This window comes from Salvelinus fontinalis, chromosome 11 (assembly GCF_029448725.1).
Source record: "Salvelinus fontinalis isolate EN_2023a chromosome 11, ASM2944872v1, whole genome shotgun sequence".
Lineage (NCBI taxonomy): Eukaryota > Metazoa > Chordata > Actinopteri > Salmoniformes > Salmonidae > Salvelinus > Salvelinus fontinalis.
In genome coordinates this window covers 7,675,616-7,692,640 of record NC_074675.1, presented here as the reverse complement: position 1 = coordinate 7,692,640, position 17,025 = coordinate 7,675,616, and the positions used below count along the sequence as shown (strand labels likewise).

Sequence of the window (17,025 nt, the reverse complement as noted above, 5' to 3'; positions counted from 1 at the left end):
TAACCCCAAAAAAGCCTTTTTCCTTTTGAGGACTGGTAAAATGTCCCCACTTGTCAGAAATGTCCTTGTTTTACTACCCTTGTGAGGACTTTTGGACACACACGCTCCTTCACCCACTACCCTCCTACTGTTCTCACCAGAAGGTCTACCAACATGACTTCTACCAACTGTCCTGGGTGATGACATGACTCAGATATCACAGTGTTCCTCAGCTTTATCAGGGTAGAACAGTGTCCCTATACTGTAGCAGGGTAGAACAGTGTTCCTATACTATAGCAGGGTAGAACAGTGTTCCTATACTATAGCAGGGTAGAACAGTGATCCTATACTATAGCAGGGTAGAACAGTGTTCCTATACTGTAGCAGGGTAGAACAGTGTTCCTATACTATAGCAGGGTAGAACAGTGTTCCTATACTATAGCAGGGTAGAACAGTGTTCCTATACTATAGCAGGGTAGAACAGTGTTCCTATACTATAGCAGGGTAGAACAGTGTTCCTATACTATAGCAGGGTAGAACAGTGTTCCTATACTACAGCAGGGTAGAACAGTGTTCCTATACTATAGCAGGGTAGAACAGTGTTCCTATACTATAGCAGGGTAGAACAGTGTTCCTATACTATAGCAGGGTAGAACAGTGTTCCTATACTACAGCAGGGTAGAACAGTGTTCCTATACTATAGCAGGGTAGAACAGTGTTCCTATACTACAGCAGGGTAGAACAGTGTTCCTATACTATAGCAGGGTAGAACAGTGATCCTATACTATAGCAGGGTAGAACAGTGTCCCTATACTATAGCAGGGTAGAACAGTGTTCCTATACTACAGCAGGGTAGAACAGTGTTCCTATACTATAGCAGGGTAGAACAGTGTTCCTATACTAAACAGTTAACAGCAGTATAACACAACAATGTGAACAGTAGCGGTGACCTCGCCGTCGAAGCACAGAAGCAAGATCCCCAGTTGTGCTAAATTGGTGACAGTATGTCTCTCTGTATCTGGAGTCACTCCAAAGGGCCCCATTGTTGAAGCTGTGGACCCTGTGGGCCCTGGTCAAAAGTAGTGTTCACTATATCTGGAAATAGGGGACTATTTGGGATGCAACCTGAGATGGGTTTTCTGGTTTCAAACTCCTCCCATCCTGATGTTGTCCTCTGTGTATGTCCTTGTGTCCAGTGTTTGAGAACAAGGACAAGATAGTGATCGTGATGGAATACGCCAGTAAGGGAGAGCTGTATGATTACATCAGCGAGCGACGGCGGCTGAGCGAGAGAGAGACACGACACTTTTTCAGGCAGATTGTTTCTGCCGTGCACCACTGTCACAAGGTAAGAGATACGCTGATCTGAGGTCAGTTTTACTCTCTTCTGTATGGTAAAGGCTAGGACCTGGGGAAGGCTGAGCTGATCCTAGGTCTGTGCCCTAAGCCAAAGGACATTTCTACAAGGAAGAGCTATGCAGCTGTCCCAACCCACACACATCCAATCTGTAGTTTTAAACCAGAGATAAGGGGTACAGTACCCTACAGCAGACCAGAGTACAGTACCCTACCGCAGACCAGAGTACAGTACCCTACAGCAGACCAGAGTACAGTACCCTATAGCAGACCAGAGTACAGTACCCTACAGCAGACCAGAGTACAGTACCCTATAGCAGACCAGAGTACAGTACCCTACAGCAGACCAGAGTACAGTACCCTACAGCAGACCAGAGTACAGTACCCTACAGCAGACCAGAGTACAGTACCCTACAGCAGACCAGAGTACAGTACCCTACAGCAGACCAGAGTACAGTACCCTATAGCAGACCAGAGTACAGTACCCTACAGCAGACCAGAGTACAGTACCCTATAGCAGACCAGAGTACAGTACCCTACAGCAGTCCAGAGAACAGTACCCTATAGCAGACCAGAGTACAGTACCCTACAGCAGACCAGAGTACAGTACCCTACAGCAGACCAGAGTACAGTACCCTACAGCAGACCAGAGTACAGTACCCTACAGCAGACCAGAGTACAGTACCCTACAGCAGACCAGAGTACAGTACCCTACCGCAGACCAGAGTACAGTACCCTACCGCAGACCAGAGTACAGTACCCTACCGCAGACCAGAGTACAGTACCATACAGCAGACCAGAGTACAGTACCCTACCGCAGACCAGAGTACAGTACCCTACCGCAGACCAGAGTACAGTACCCTACCGCAGACCAGAGTACAGTACCCTACAGCAGACCAGAGTACAGTACCCTACAGCAGACCAGAGTACAGTACCCTACAGCAGACCAGTTAGCTCACACAATAAGACACATCATTGGCCTTCTGTGCCCATGTAGCAGCCCATCCCCCAACCTCCACCCTCCCCCTCCCTCAGGCCCTCTCCTCCTCCAGGTTGAGTGCTGTTCCCTGGGGAGACAGAGAGAGGGTTGGCCCTTTGTCCTCCACAGTCCCTACAGCTGGAGGCTAGGACTGATGTCATTACTGTAGGTCCTGGTGGAGTGATGTCATATCCCCAGCTGGGGGAGACTGAGGGTGCATCCCAAATATAGTGCACTACTATGGGCCCTGGTTAAAAAAGTGTGCACTATTAAGGGAATAGGGTGCCAGTTGGGAGAGGATGACTGACGGATAGGACTGGCTACAGCTGCTGGTGACATCCTGGTAAGGGAGTTGTCGGGGGCAACCGTGACATCCTGGTGAGGGAGTTGTCGGGGGCAACCGTGACATGGTGAGGAGGGAGGAGCCGGACATAGAGATACAGTAGGTTAGGACAGGTCAGCGCTGCAGTGACAGACTGAAGGAAGTGCAGCAGGGTATAGACTTCCCCTGCTTCCTCCCTATAAAGAGAAGAGGGAGGGAGGGAGGGAGGGAGGGAGGGAGGGAGGGAGGGAGGGAGGGAGGGAGGGATAAATAAATAAAAAGCGAGAGAGAGAGGTCGACATCTTTCTTTGAGCACATCTGCCTTCCATGGTCAAGTGAATTATCAACACACAGTGCCTGGTCAAACTGTTCCTGGTTCATATTGAACCATGACCACACTTCCTGTCACTGGCTGAGTTCCAAATGGCTCCCTGATCCCTACATGCTGCACTGACTACTGCACTCATTACGACCTGGGCCCATGGGGCTCTGGCCCAAAGTAGTGCACTATGTAGGGAATAGGGTGGTGTTTGAGATGCGGATCATGTGTCCCACATGTTTAACAGCTGTTTAGTGTGTCACCCAACAACACGAGAGATGTTTACCAGAAAACATTTTGTCATTGAGATGAATTAAAGATGCTAGATTTATACAGAACATGTGCCACTTGAAAATAACCATTGTGGATGAGCTCACCAAACATGATAGACAAAAGAAAGGTGTGCATGTGTGTGTGTACGCGGGCGCGGGCGTGTGTGGGTGTGTACGCGGGCGTGTCTGTGTGTGTGCGTGTGTGCGTGGGTGTGTGGATGTGTACGCGGGCGCGGGCGTGTGTGTGTGTGTGTGTGTGTAAATGGGTCACAGTGTAATTAGACTTGTCCTGTTTTGTCTCTGTAGAACGGAGTGGTGCACAGGGATTTAAAACTGGAAAACGTGCTGCTGGATGAAAACTGTAATATCAAGGTAAGATCTTTGACCTCGTAGAGATGTCCATCTCCTGTTTTTCATGGGCTCTATTTCAACACAGCATCTTAGGGATAGGGACAGTCTCTTTACAGGTGCAATCAGGGATCTGCGAGTCTTATCCAAGGGTCATTTAACGTTGACTGTCATGCTCTTCTCTCCTCCAGATTGCTGACTTTGGTCTGTCCAACCTTTACCACAAAGACGAGCTCCTTCAGACGTTCTGTGGCAGCCCTCTGTACGCCTCACCAGAGATCGTCAACGGCAGGCCCTACCATGGTCCAGAGGTACGTGTACGCACACACACACACACACACACACACACACACACACACACACACACACACACACACACACACACACACACACACACACACGGCAGGGAACAAGGGAAATCCTTCTCTTCACTTCTGATCTGTGTCATTCTGAAACCCAGAGAGTCTTATTTTAGACCTGCTGGACTGATTCTGCTGTAATCATACTCTCTCTGAGGCTCATGGAAATAAGACACAAATGTAAACTACCGGGTTCTCACCAGTGGAAAATCCCCAGAACAAATTCCCTCTAACAGTTGGATAAGGGAACCCCCATCCCAAAAAGTGCTCTTGCTCCCTGAGCCTTCTGGGTTTGTCCGTAAGCTGACAAGTGAAGGTAGTGAACACCGTTCCTGTCTTGGAGGAAGTTTACTCACACACACACTTCTCCCAACCTGACACTTCTCCCACCCTGGCACTCCTCCCACCCTGACACTCCTCCCACCCTGACACTCCTCCCACCCTGACACTCCTCCCTCCCTGACACTTCTCCCTCCCTGACACTCCTCCCACCCTGACACTCCTCCCTCCCTGACACTCCTCCCTCCCTGACACTCCTCCCTCCCTGACACTCCTCCCTCCTTGACACTTCTCCCACCCTGACACTTCTCCCACCCTGACACTCCTCCCTCCCTGACACTTCTCCCACCCTGACACTCCTCCCACCCTGACACTTCTCCCACCCTGACACTTCTCCCACCCTGACACTCCTCCCACCCTGACACTCCTCCCACCCTGACACTTCTCCCACCCTGACACTTCTCCCACCCTGACACTTTCACACACACATCCTGTCAAGCCCAACCAGCCAGGCTTCACAGCCACTTCCCCAACAGCCAGCCCAGGTCAGCTCACTCATCTGAAAGGAGTCTCAACATGTTACCAAACATAGACCCAGAATGACTGTGACTCCCATCATTTCCCGAGACATTAGGAGCCGCTCCTCTCCCACCCTACAGTAAATCTGACATAATGACCCCGACACCACCTGACCCTGTGTCACCCCTCCTCTACTCCCATCTCCTTTAGCTTCGTGAGAAAAGCCTTTCCTTGGTTTGACACAGCTGGTCAAAGAGGCCGAGACCGACAGAGTCCTAGCCAATAATCACAGCTCTATATACACACACACACACACACACTGAGGTTATGGAGTCAGGGGAGTAGACTTCCCCAGAGACTAATTGTCCATTGTTTCCCAGCTAGCTGTGATTTACAGAACACTGTGATTCCTGGAGATTATCTCAGCTAATCAGAGAATACAGCCTGTGTCCCAAATTAAACCATACTCTCTATGAGCCCTGGCCACTACATAGAGAACAGGGTGTCATTTGGGCCTAAGGTTTATACCTCAGAGCCAAAGGCAACCTCATCAGAACAGAACCCAATCACTTAAGTCACAGACCTTGACATGGCTTTTACAACAGCAATCAGTGTGCAAAGAACGGAGTGTTTGGAGAAGATACAGAATCTTGTTATTCTTTCTGTTAAAACACATTAAAGGGACATTATCTTAGCCAGCAGACGGGTGTGAAAACAGTAGGAAGTGTAACCCATGACAAACCAACAGTAGTAAATCAGCAGCCTTGAGGTCTATGTGCTACTGAGGCCACCATACAAGAACGCTTTGGAGAAACAATGTGTTGTCTACCTATCACAAAGGTGTTGTATTGTAACTACCAGTGTGTTGTGTTTCCAGGTAGACAGTATTGTAACTACCAGTGTGTTGTGTTTCCAGGTAGACAGTAGTGTTTCCAGGTAGACAGTAGTGTTTCCAGGTAGACAGTAGTGTTTCCAGGTAGACAGTATTGTAACTACCAGTGTGTTGTGTTTCCAGGTAGACAGTAGTGTTTCCAGGTAGACAGTAGTGTTTCCAGGTAGACAGTAGTGTTTCCAGGTAGACAGTATTGTAACTACCAGTGTGTTGTGTTTCCAGGTAGACAGTAGTGTTTCCAGGTAGACAGTAGTGTTTCCAGGTAGACAGTATTGTAACTACCAGTGTGTTGTGTTTCCAGGTAGACAGTAGTGTTTCCAGGTAGACAGTAGTGTTTCCAGGTAGACAGTAGTGTTTCCAGGTAGACAGTAGTGTTTCCAGGTAGACAGTAGTGTTTCCAGGTAGACAGTATTGTAACTACCAGTGTGTTGTGTTTCCAGGTAGACAGTAGTGTTTCCAGGTAGACAGTAGTGTTTCCAGGTAGACAGTAGTGTTTCCAGGTAGACAGTAGTGTTTCCAGGTAGACAGTATTGTAACTACCAGTGTGTTGTGTTTCCAGGTAGACAGTAGTGTTTCCAGGTAGACAGTAGTGTTTCCAGGTAGACAGTAGTGTTTCCAGGTAGACAGTAGTGTTTCCAGGTAGACAGTAGTGTTTCCAGGTAGACAGTAGTGTTTCCAGGTAGACAGTAGTGTTTCCAGGTAGACAGTAGTGTTTCCAGGTAGACAGTATTGTAACTACCAGTGTGTTGTGTTTCCAGGTAGACAGTAGTGTTTCCAGGTAGACAGTAGTGTTTCCAGGTAGACAGTAGTGTTTCCAGGTAGACAGTATTGTAACTACCAGTGTGTTGTGTTTCCAGGTAGACAGTAGTGTTTCCAGGTAGACAGTAGTGTTTCCAGGTAGACAGTAGTGTTTCCAGGTAGACAGTAGTGTTTCCAGGTAGACAGTATTGTAACTACCAGTGTGTTGTGTTTCCAGGTAGACAGTAGTGTTTCCAGGTAGACAGTATTGTAACTACCAGTGTGTTGTGTTTCCAGGTAGACAGTAGTGTTTCCAGGTAGACAGTAGTGTTTCCAGGTAGACAGTATTGTAACTACCAGTGTGTTGTGTTTCCAGGTAGACAGTAGTGTTTCCAGGTAGACAGTAGTGTTTCCAGGTAGACAGTATTGTAACTACCAGTGTGTTGTGTTTCCAGGTAGACAGTTGGGCCCTGGGAGTGCTTCTTTACACCCTGGTCTATGGGGCCATGCCCTTCGATGGGGAAGACCACAATAAACTAATCCGTCAGATCACCAACGGAGAGTACAGGGAACCTACACAGTCCTCAGGTACTAGTTTAACTCTCTCTCTCTCTCTCTCTCTCTCTCTCTCTCTCTCTCTCTCTCTCTCTCTCTCTCTCTCTCTCTCTCTCTCTCTCTCTCGCTCTCGCTCTCGCTCTCTCTCTCTCTCTGTGTAGCTGTCTCTGTCTGTTAAATAATGCCATAGATTGCTGCTAAAGTCTCTGTCCTCCTCACCTTCCACTCTCTCCCAGATGCTCGTGGTCTGATCCGCTGGATGTTGATGGTTAACCCGGAGCGTCGAGCCACGGTGGAAGACATCGCCAACCACTGGTGGGTCAATTGGGGCTGGAAGACCACTGTGTGTGACTGTGACATCCAGAAGGACAACAGTGGCTGCATCTCTTCTCCAACGCTAGCACGCTTTATCGACTGGCAGAACCGCACCACAGAGTCACCCAGGGTGGCGCCGGTCAAGCCTCCCCGCTCTGAACCCCCCGCCGTACCCCCCCACGCTGGCCGCCAGCGCCTGAGGAAGTCCAGGAAGGAGAATGATAGTGGAGCGCTCCACCATCACACCGCGTGGGAAGACAAAGACAAACCAGGACTGAAGAGACCTAAGGGGATCCTGAAGATGCATGTGTCTGAGCAGAGGTCCCACAGCCTGGGGGAGATCGAGCTGAGTCGCTCCCTGCACTTCCATGAGGGAAGGGAGCTGCCCTCCAGCCCCGAGAGGGATGAGGAGGAGGACGATGATCAGGATCGCCTGGGGGTCTCGCCGGCCAAGATGGTGCCCACCCTCCCGAAGAAGGGCATCCTGAAGAATAACCAGCAGCGGGAGTCTGGCTACTACTCCTCCCCAGAACGCAGTGAGTCCTCTGAACTGCTCGGGGGCAGCACCTCCATGGCCCCACCCGCCAGCTCACCAACAAAGAGGTCCATGGGGAGAAAGGGCATATTGAAGCGTAATGGGAAGTACGGCAACTCCACTTCCTTCCACAGTGGCTTGTCCAATATGGGCTACCACGGAGAGACTCAGGGGGACTCAGGCCTCTCTCGCAGCCAGAGTAGACCCTCCAGTATTGTCTGTGAGGAGATGGGTCTCTCCAGTGTTCCTCCCTTAATGGGAGTGGATTGGTCTCCCTCGTCCCCGCAGCCCAACGTCAGGGCCTGTATGTCGGCTGAGGATCTACTGCAGCTGGCAGGCTTCAGACGGGGCCTCCAGACGGCTGCAGGGGGGCTCCATGGGGGGAAGGTGGGGACCCGAGGGACACCAGGGTCTCCTGGGGACGACGGCAGCTTCTCTCTGCTAGGGGACATGGATGATATGACCCAGGTCTACCAACACGCCCTGGACATCAGCAGCAATCTGACCTAGAGGAGGTGGAGTTAGGGGAGTTAGGAAGGGACATGGGAAGGACAGACACACACTTGAACCCTCATTTCTGGGTTAGGACTGGCCACGTGTGTTGTGAACTGGGAGTCACAGCCACCTTAATGTACTGAATCTACACTCTCAGAGACAGTGCTGCTGTAGATGTTTATATGTTCAATAGAGCTAAATAAGTATTGTATTATATGTCAGTCAGAGACACAAACCATGCTGTGGTGAAGCTCATGGAAAACCTCCATTAAGTTTCCTAAAGCATCTTTAGAAGAAGGACTGTCTCTGAATCCATGGACTTATCTCAATGTAACGGACAGTTAGGACTACTGTTCATGTTATCTCAATGTAACAGACAGTTAGGACTACTGTTCATGTTATCTCAATGTAACGGACAGTTAGGACTACTGTTCATGTTATCTCAATATAACAGACAGTTAGGACTACTGTTCATGTTATCTCAATGTAACAGACAGTTAGGACTACTGTTCATGTTATCTCAATGTAACAGACAGTTAGGACTACTGTTCATGTTATCTCAATGTAACAGACAGTTAGGACTACTGTTCATGTTATCTCAATGTAACGGACAGTTAGGACTACTGTTCATGTTATCTCAATGTAACGGACAGTTAGGACTACTGTTCATGTTATCTCAATGTAACGGACAGTTAGGACTACTGTTCATGTTATCTCAATGTAACAGACAGTTAGGACTACTGTTCATGTTATCTCAATGTAACAGACAGTTAGGACTACTGTTCATGTTATCTCAATGTAACAGACAGTTAGGACTACTGTTCATGTTATCTCAATGTAACAGACAGTTAGGACTACTGTTCATGTTATCTCAATGTAATGTACAGTTAGGACCGTGTGTTATCTATTTATATTGTTGAAACAGACAAATATTGCCTGTGTGTTTTGGTCATTTCAAGACGTACTGTATGTACCCTTCATGGAATGGTACTGTATAATAGTAGTACTCGATTGAATTGAGATGAAGCCATACGTGATATTTGTCCAAATCCAGCAGGACATCTATTGTACAGTACCACAGTGGGAAGGTTGAAGAGCAAACCGTGTGTATTGATATAAGTCTACTGTATGGGCCGTCCAAAGGAAGTGCCTTTATTAGTGCTATGTTATCATGTACTGTATTTCCTGAAGGTTTATGGAGGAACAGTTAGATAACCAACCAAACTCACCACATTAGACACAACTATAGGGAGACGATTCTCAGAGCTGTGACCACGCAGTCTCCGGAGTTTAAACAACTAGGACTTGTTCATGTTCGTAACCATTTGGTTTCACAGTAGAACTGTAGTTGTTTTAGAAATGGGACTGAAAGACAGAACGACTGAAAGAACAAAAAAAGGGTGGGTAGAGACGTGTAGTCAAAACTTAAGTAGATTCACAGAGTTGTGGCTACAAGCCCTCCAGTCTACATGACTAGGTCATGTGTAGGCTGTATGATATTGTACTGTAGTTGTTTTAGAAAGAGAAATACTGAAAAAAAGAAGGGGCAGATAGACGTGAGTTAGTGGGAGGGGTTAATGGGTTGGTTGTAGAGGTCTTGTTTGTGGAGGGAAGTTGAGTACTGGCCAGGACTGTTACACCTCTTCCTCCCCAGACTGAAGACTCAGAGTGGAGCGAGAAAAGAGGGGGCTGAGAGAGAGAGAGAAATATAGAAAGAAAGAGAACGCGATAGTAGCTTAGTGTAGCTGGGAAAAGAAAGGGGTAGTAGAGAGAGAGAGAGAGAGAGAGAGGTTGAGTGAAAAAGGTCAAATGGGAAAGAATGTTTGGAAGGGTGAAAGGAATGTTATGTTTCAGCTGACCAAATAAGTTCAGCTTTAAGTTGGGAAGATACACAGTTCAACACATTGCAGCTGAACGTCATTAGTCACTGTAGCTGAACGTCATTACAGTCACTGTAGCTGAACGTCATTACAGTCACTGTAGCTGAACGTCATTACAGTCACTGTAGCTGAACGTCATTACAGTCACTGTAGCTGAACGCCATTACAGTCACTGTAGCTGAACGCCATTACAGTCACTGTAGCTGAACGTCATTACAGTCACTGTAGCTGAACGTCATTACAGTCACTGTAGCTGAACGTCATTACAGTCACTGTAGCTGAACGCCATTACAGTCACTGTAGCTGAACGTCATTACAGTCACTGTAGCTGAACGTCATTACAGTCACTGTAGCTGAACGTCATTACAGTCACTGTAGCTGAACGCCATTACAGTCACTGTAGCTGAACGTCATTACAGTCACTGTAGCTGAACGTCATTACAGTCACTGTAGCTGAACGTCATTACAGTCACTGTAGCTGAACGTCATTACAGTCACTGTAGCTGAACGTCATTACAGTCACTGTAGCTGAACGTCATTACAGTCACTGTAGCTGAAAGTCATTACAGTCACTGTAGCTGGCACTACACAACCTTGATAGAACAGCAGCTCACTAAGTGTTACATATAGATGGCCTTCTCTCTCTACAGCCTGTGTGCTGCTGGACCAGTTATATGTGCTCTATGAAGTGTGGCTTGGTGAGAGGGCATAACCTTCAGTACCACTCTAGAACAGAAATAACAGGCAATTATATGTTTCAGTGTGTTTGGGTTTCTCAAACACCACACGGTTGTTTAAATGTCTGGGTTTGTGTCCCAAATGGCACCCTGTTGGTTACTTTGAACGCAGTTCTATGGGCCCTTTGTGAAAAGGAGTGCACTACATAGGTTGCCATTTGGGACACAGCTCCAGACATTTAAACAACCGGGTGGTGTCCGAGAAACCCAAACACACTGAAACATATTAGTGTTGAGAAATCAATGGAGCCCCACTGTGGAAATGTTACATATGCCAACGGATAGCTCATCAAAATAAATCAAAATCAGCCAATGAATGATTCTGAAAGTTCAGGGGTCTTTATGGCTCAGGGCCCAGGGTGTTACCATAACAACCAACAGTCTTGTTAAGTATTGTTTGGCCTTTTTGTATTGTATGGACTGAAATTGTATTTTTTAACTGGATTTTACAGTGCTGAAAAATGATACTATGTTAGTATTTTCATAGGATTTGTGTTTAATCATGCTTCTGTTTTTGATTTTTCCAAAATATAGAAACATTGTATGGTTTTATTTCATGGGCAGAGAATGTGTCCCAGGTCTGCTTTAATAACTGGAAGGGGACCGGCCTCCTATGAAAACAGGGTTAGCGGTATGTATAAGGGACTGAAGAGGGTGAAGTTCAACAACTGTAAGGAACAAGTTGTAAACACACAAGTGATTCTCTGGGAGTCGTAAGACTGAAAACACACACATGCACGTGCCTGCGCACACGCACATACACACAGCTATGTAGAATGTAATGGAAAAGAAAGGGGTGCCATCAAGTCTCAACAGGTCTAAGAGCCCCCAAGCTGCCCTCTGCCTAACTAGACAAAACAGATGTTAGCCTACATCTGTTTGTTAAAATATGTCATATAACTATAGGAAAACTTGACTAGATATTATCTTATGATAAAGTATTATGTTATTTAAGCTTTATTTTGCTGCTGTCTATTAATAGTGAAGTTATTACTATAGTTACTATAATGTTATAGATGGTTCAACCTGGATCATGCTTTTATTTGTTACCATCAGAGAGGTTCTGGTTTTTATAAAAAACGGTTTCAGATTGTGTAATAGCGTTGTTCTCTACTGCGTATTACAGTGGAAATCATGTTTGTAGTCAGGAGATTCTCACAATATCTTCTTTCTGAATCATCTCAAATAAACAGCTCCAGTTCAGTCTCTTGTCTTCTCTGGTGTGTGTTCTTGCGTGCGTCTATTGAAGTCTTCCCGTGCTGACTCGTAAAAGTCTCCCTCAGCAGAGGAAAATAAGTACTCCATGTCCCTTGTTCTCCATGTTCCTACATCTACACACCCACCATGTTCCTCTTACACTACCTAGTTGTCAAAACAACTGTATTACAGCTGCTAGCTTTGTTTTCTCTGATAGCCAGCAGGAAGACGACATTTCACAGACCAGTCCATATTTCTCACTGAGCAATGGCATTCTTTTTGCTCCAACATGTTTTCCAAAGGTTGTTGAGAAGATAAAGGAGAATGAAGGGTATTTAACACAGGAGGATTAAGGTGTAGACTACAGTATGTAATTTAACACAGGAGGGGGTAGGTGTAGGCTACAGTATGTAATTTAATACAGGAGGGGATAGGTGTAGGCTACAGTATGTAATTTAATACAGGAGGGGGTAGGTGTAGACTACAGTATGTAATTTAATACAGGAGGGGATAGGTGTAAACTACAGTATGTAATTTAATACAGGAGGAGATAGGTGTAGACTACAGTATGTAATTTAATACAGGAGGAGATAGGTGTAGACTACAGTATGTAATTTAACACAGGAGGGGATAGGTGTAGACTACAGTATGTAATTTAATACAGGGGGGATAGGTGTAGACTACAGTATGTAATTTAATACAGGGGGGATAAGTGTAGACTACAGTATGCAATTTAATACAGGAGGGGATAGGTGTAGACTACAGTATGTATATTTAATACAGGGGGGATAGGTGTAGAATACAGTATGCAATTTAACACAGGAGGGTGTAGGTGTAGACTACAGTATGTAACAGGAGAAGAGAGAGTGGACATGTTCTGTTATCAGAACTTAGTGAACTACATTACAAGATAGAAGTGCGTCCCAAATGGCACCCTATTCTCTATATATATATTTTAAATTTGTTTTATTTAACCAGGCAAGTTTTTAAGAACAAATTCTTATTTACAATGATGGCCTACCCCGGCCAAACCCGGACGACGCTGGGCCAATTGCGCTCCTGCCCTATGGGACTCCCAATCATGGCCGGTTGTGATACGACCTGGAATTGAGTGTGTGTAGTGACTCCTCTAGCACTGAAATGCAGTGCCTTAGACCGCTGCGCCACTCGGGAGCCGCTTGGGAGCACTACTTTGGACCAGGTTTGACCAGAGCTCTGTAGTGCACTACATAGGGAATAGAGTGCCATTTGGGATGTACTTTAAGACAGAGTGGGAATTTATATAAAATCTAGTGGACTAGTGTTTTCCCCTGGACTGAACACCAACAGAGGAGTGAAAAGGGAAGGTAGTCACTCATGCTCCTGTCTAGAGAAACAGGCCCTGTAGGCTAGCAGGACATGCTCCTGTCTAGAGAAACAGGCCCTGTAGGCTAGCAGGACATGCTCCTGTCTAGAGAAACAGGCACTGTAGGCTAGCAGGATATGCTCCTGTCTAGAGAATCAGGCCCTGTAGGCTAGCAGGACATGCTCCTGTCTAGAGAAACAGGCCCTGTAGGCTAGCAGGATATGCTCCTGTCTGGAGAAACAGGCACTGTAGGCTAGCAGGACATGCTCCTGTCTAGAGAAACAGGCCCTGTAGGCTAGCAGGACATGCTCCTGTCTAGAGAAACAGGCCCTGTAGGCTAGCAGGACATGCTCCTGTCTAGAGAAACAGGCCCTGTAGGCTAGCAGGACATGCTCCTGTCTGGAGAAACAGGCCCTGTAGGCTAGCAGGACATGCTCCTGTCTAGAGAAACAGGCCCTGTAGGCTAGCAGGATATGCTCCTGTCTAGAGAAACAGGCCCTGTAGGCTAGCAGGACATGCTCCTGTCTAGAGAAACAGGCCCTGTAGGCTAGCAGGACATGCTCCTGTCTAGAGAAACAGGCCCTGTAGGCTTGCAGGATATGCTCCTGTCTGGAGAAACAGGCCCTGTAGGCTAGCAGGACATGCTCCTGTCTGGAGAAACAGGCCCTGTATGCTAGCAGGACATGCTCCTGTCTGGAGAAACAGGCCCTGTAGGCTAGCAGGATATGCTCCTGTCTAGAGAAACAGGCCCTGTAGACTAGCAGGATATGCTCCTGTCTGGATAAACAGGCCCTGTAGGCTAGCAGGACATGCTCCTGTCTAGAGAAACAGGCCCTGTAGACTAGCAGGTCATGCTCCTGTCTAGAGAAACAGGCCCTGTAGGCTAGCAGGATATGCTCCTGTCTGGAGAAACAGGCCCTGTAGGCTAGCATGATATGCTCCTGTCTAGAGAAACAGGCCCTGTAGGCTAGCAGGATATGCTCCTGTCTAGAGAAACAGGCCCTGTAGGCTAGCAGGATATGCTCCTGTCTAGAGAAACAGGCCCTGTAGGCTAGCAGGACATGCTCCTGTCTAGAGAAACAGGCCCTGTAGGCTAGCAGGACATGCTCCTGTCTAGAGAAACAGGCACTGTAGACTAGCAGGATATGCTCCTGTCTGGAGAAACAATCACTGTAGGCTAGCAGTACATTCCACATGCAGGGCTGAGTCTGGTGGGTCGGGTGGGTCTACTGGGTCTGGTGGGTCTGCTGGGTCTGGTGGGTCTGGTGGGTCTGCTGGTGAAAACAGAGTAAGTAAAATAAACACAGGAACACACACCAGGAACCCAAGCAGGCCCAGGGCCAGTAGTAACAGTACAGTGGAGTGTGTAAGTGTGTGTATAGGTGTGTGACAGTGGTTGTTTTAGAGGGCTGGTTTAAAGGGCCGGTTTAAAGGGCCGGTTTAAAGCTCCTAGCATGGGTTAGTTTCTTCGAACGTCTCTGAGAAGACTGGTCTCTTTCTACCACTGACTGAGTGCTGTAGAGATAGCCTGGTCCCAGGTCGGTTTGTGCTGTGTAGCCAACTTCTATTGCCATATTCACCAACCATCAGAATGAGCATAAGAGTTGGCAACACAGCACAAACAGATGTGGGCCCAGGCTACTGTAGAGCTCTCAATCTAGTAGCAGAGAAGGAATCTGGAGCTCAATGTATCACCCCTCCTCCAACCCAGCCCAACCCAAGGTAACCCCAAAACCCTGGAACCAGTGACCACACCATTAAGCATTTCTCTATGAACGTCAAACACGTTTCTGTGGTGAGCTTTCTATTTTTAGCTGCTTCTATGCTGGCGATGTTCGGGAATTGAGGTATTTGGTTCTGACTGGCTGAATGGGCTGTCTCCGGTTGTCTGGACTACTACACCATTTGGAATGTCTTTGGCATACGATCAAGAACCACTACAAAGAGGGGGGTGGGGGGAGAGAGAGAGGTGGGGGAGAGGAGAGGAGAGAGAGGGGGGGAGAAGAGGAGAGGAAAGAGAGAGAGAAAAGGAGAGAGAGAGGGAGAGAGAAGAGGAGAGGAGAGAGAGGGGGGAGAAAAGAGGAGAGAGAAAGGGAGAGAGAAGAGGAGAGGAGAGAGAGGGGGGGAGAAGAGGAGAGGTAGAGAGAAGAGGAGAGGAGAGAGAAGAGGAGAGGAGAGAGAGGGGGGGAGAAGAGGAGAGGAGAGAGAGAGGGGGGAGAAGGAGAGAGAGAGGGGGGAGAAGAGGAGAGAGAGAGGGGGGAGAAGAGGAGAGATATAGAGAGAGGGGGGGGAGAGAGAGAGAGACAGAGTGGTGGGAGGTTGAGAATGCTGGCAAGAGGTCATATATAGTGAGTGATGACCACACTATTAAAGAACGTCTAAAGATGTGAGGGGAGAGGTTAGAGTGTTGTGATGAGGGAGGGAGATATTTATATATGCATAGTGAGTGATTGTGATTTCAGTGTGTTTGTTCTCATCCACCCAGATAAAGCCCAAATAGGACAGATCTTTCTCTCCCAACCCAGTTTTATAGATACAACTAAACCTCTCTCTCCATCACCACAGGGAACGCTCATCCTATTGGCTTAGGATTGGGCTGAAACATTCTGTTGTGGGTCACAAATGAAAGTGAGGTTTCCTTGCATCCGTCTCCTCTTTCGTTGTCTTTTTCACACACCTTTAGCCTAGTGTTTTTGAAGGGAGGAGGGTGATACCACTCAGAATGGGAGTAATTAGTGAAACATGGTGTTGAACCCAAACTGACTCCAGATCAGTAATGAGACACTGGTGCTGTCTGACTGTCAGTCTTTGCCCTACTTCATACACAGCTTGGCTGATACTGTACATAAATAGCTGGTGCATACATCCGCAAAGGTCCTGCCAAAGTCAACAACCACACACATTCTGTCACTGACATGAGTTAGAGACTGACCCTATTCATATTACATCCAGGTTAAACCTGTCCATATATGGAATCTCAGCAGTCACCAACTAACAAGGGTGTCCAAAACAGCATCCTGTTGCCTATAGGGTGCACTACTTTTGACCAGGGCCCATTGGACTCAAAAAGTAGTGCACTATGTAGGGAATAGGGTGCCATTTGAGACACATCCAGGTTAAGGAGGACATTGGGTTCCTGACCTGGCCTCGTCACTAAGGAATGGAAATTCCAAGAGTTCCTAAGTTGCCCCAGGTTACGGGAGGACTGACCTCAGATATTCAGGAACTCTGATAGCTATCTAACATTCCAAACATTCCAACAGGAATCAATAGGCTGTTTGGTTGTTCACTCTAACTGGCCAATCAGCGACCAAGACAGGGGTTGAGGAATGAAGGTATAGACCATGGGCCATGTGAGGGTTGGGCAGAGAGAGAGAGAGGTGTGCGTGCGCGTGCGCGTCCATGCCTGATTCTATGTGTTTGTGGGGTGTCTGTCTGAGCTCTCAGGATAGTTACTCAGTATCAGTTGGTAATCCTCCTTTCCTACAAACAGAGGTGTTCTCTCAATGTGGCCCCTTAAAGACCCCTCCATTGACGGGGAGAGGTGACCCGTGACTGTTGAATCACATGCGTAGAGGAACCGAACAGGTCATTCTGGTCATTC

The 17,025-nt window shown here is 47.4% G+C and overlaps 1 protein-coding gene across 3 annotated transcripts in view; it reads left to right on the top strand.

Moving 5' to 3' along the window:
- Positions 1–12,082, top strand: part of LOC129864950 (NUAK family SNF1-like kinase 1) — a 27,508-nt gene extending 15,426 nt beyond the window's left edge. For 2 of the 3 annotated variants that reach the window (XM_055937288.1, XM_055937289.1), the window contains exons 3-7: positions 1,176–1,327; positions 3,534–3,599; positions 3,767–3,886; positions 6,818–6,950; positions 7,154–12,082. In XM_055937288.1, coding sequence (XP_055793263.1) covers positions 1,176–1,327; positions 3,534–3,599; positions 3,767–3,886; positions 6,818–6,950; positions 7,154–8,277 — 1,595 coding nt within the window. In that variant the 3' untranslated portion in view covers positions 8,278–12,082. The remainder of the gene's footprint in view (positions 1–1,175; positions 1,328–3,533; positions 3,600–3,766; positions 3,887–6,817; positions 6,951–7,153) is intronic. The other variant, XR_008761290.1, reaches the window with a different exon arrangement.
- The last annotated feature ends 4,943 nt before the right edge of the window (positions 12,083–17,025 follow it).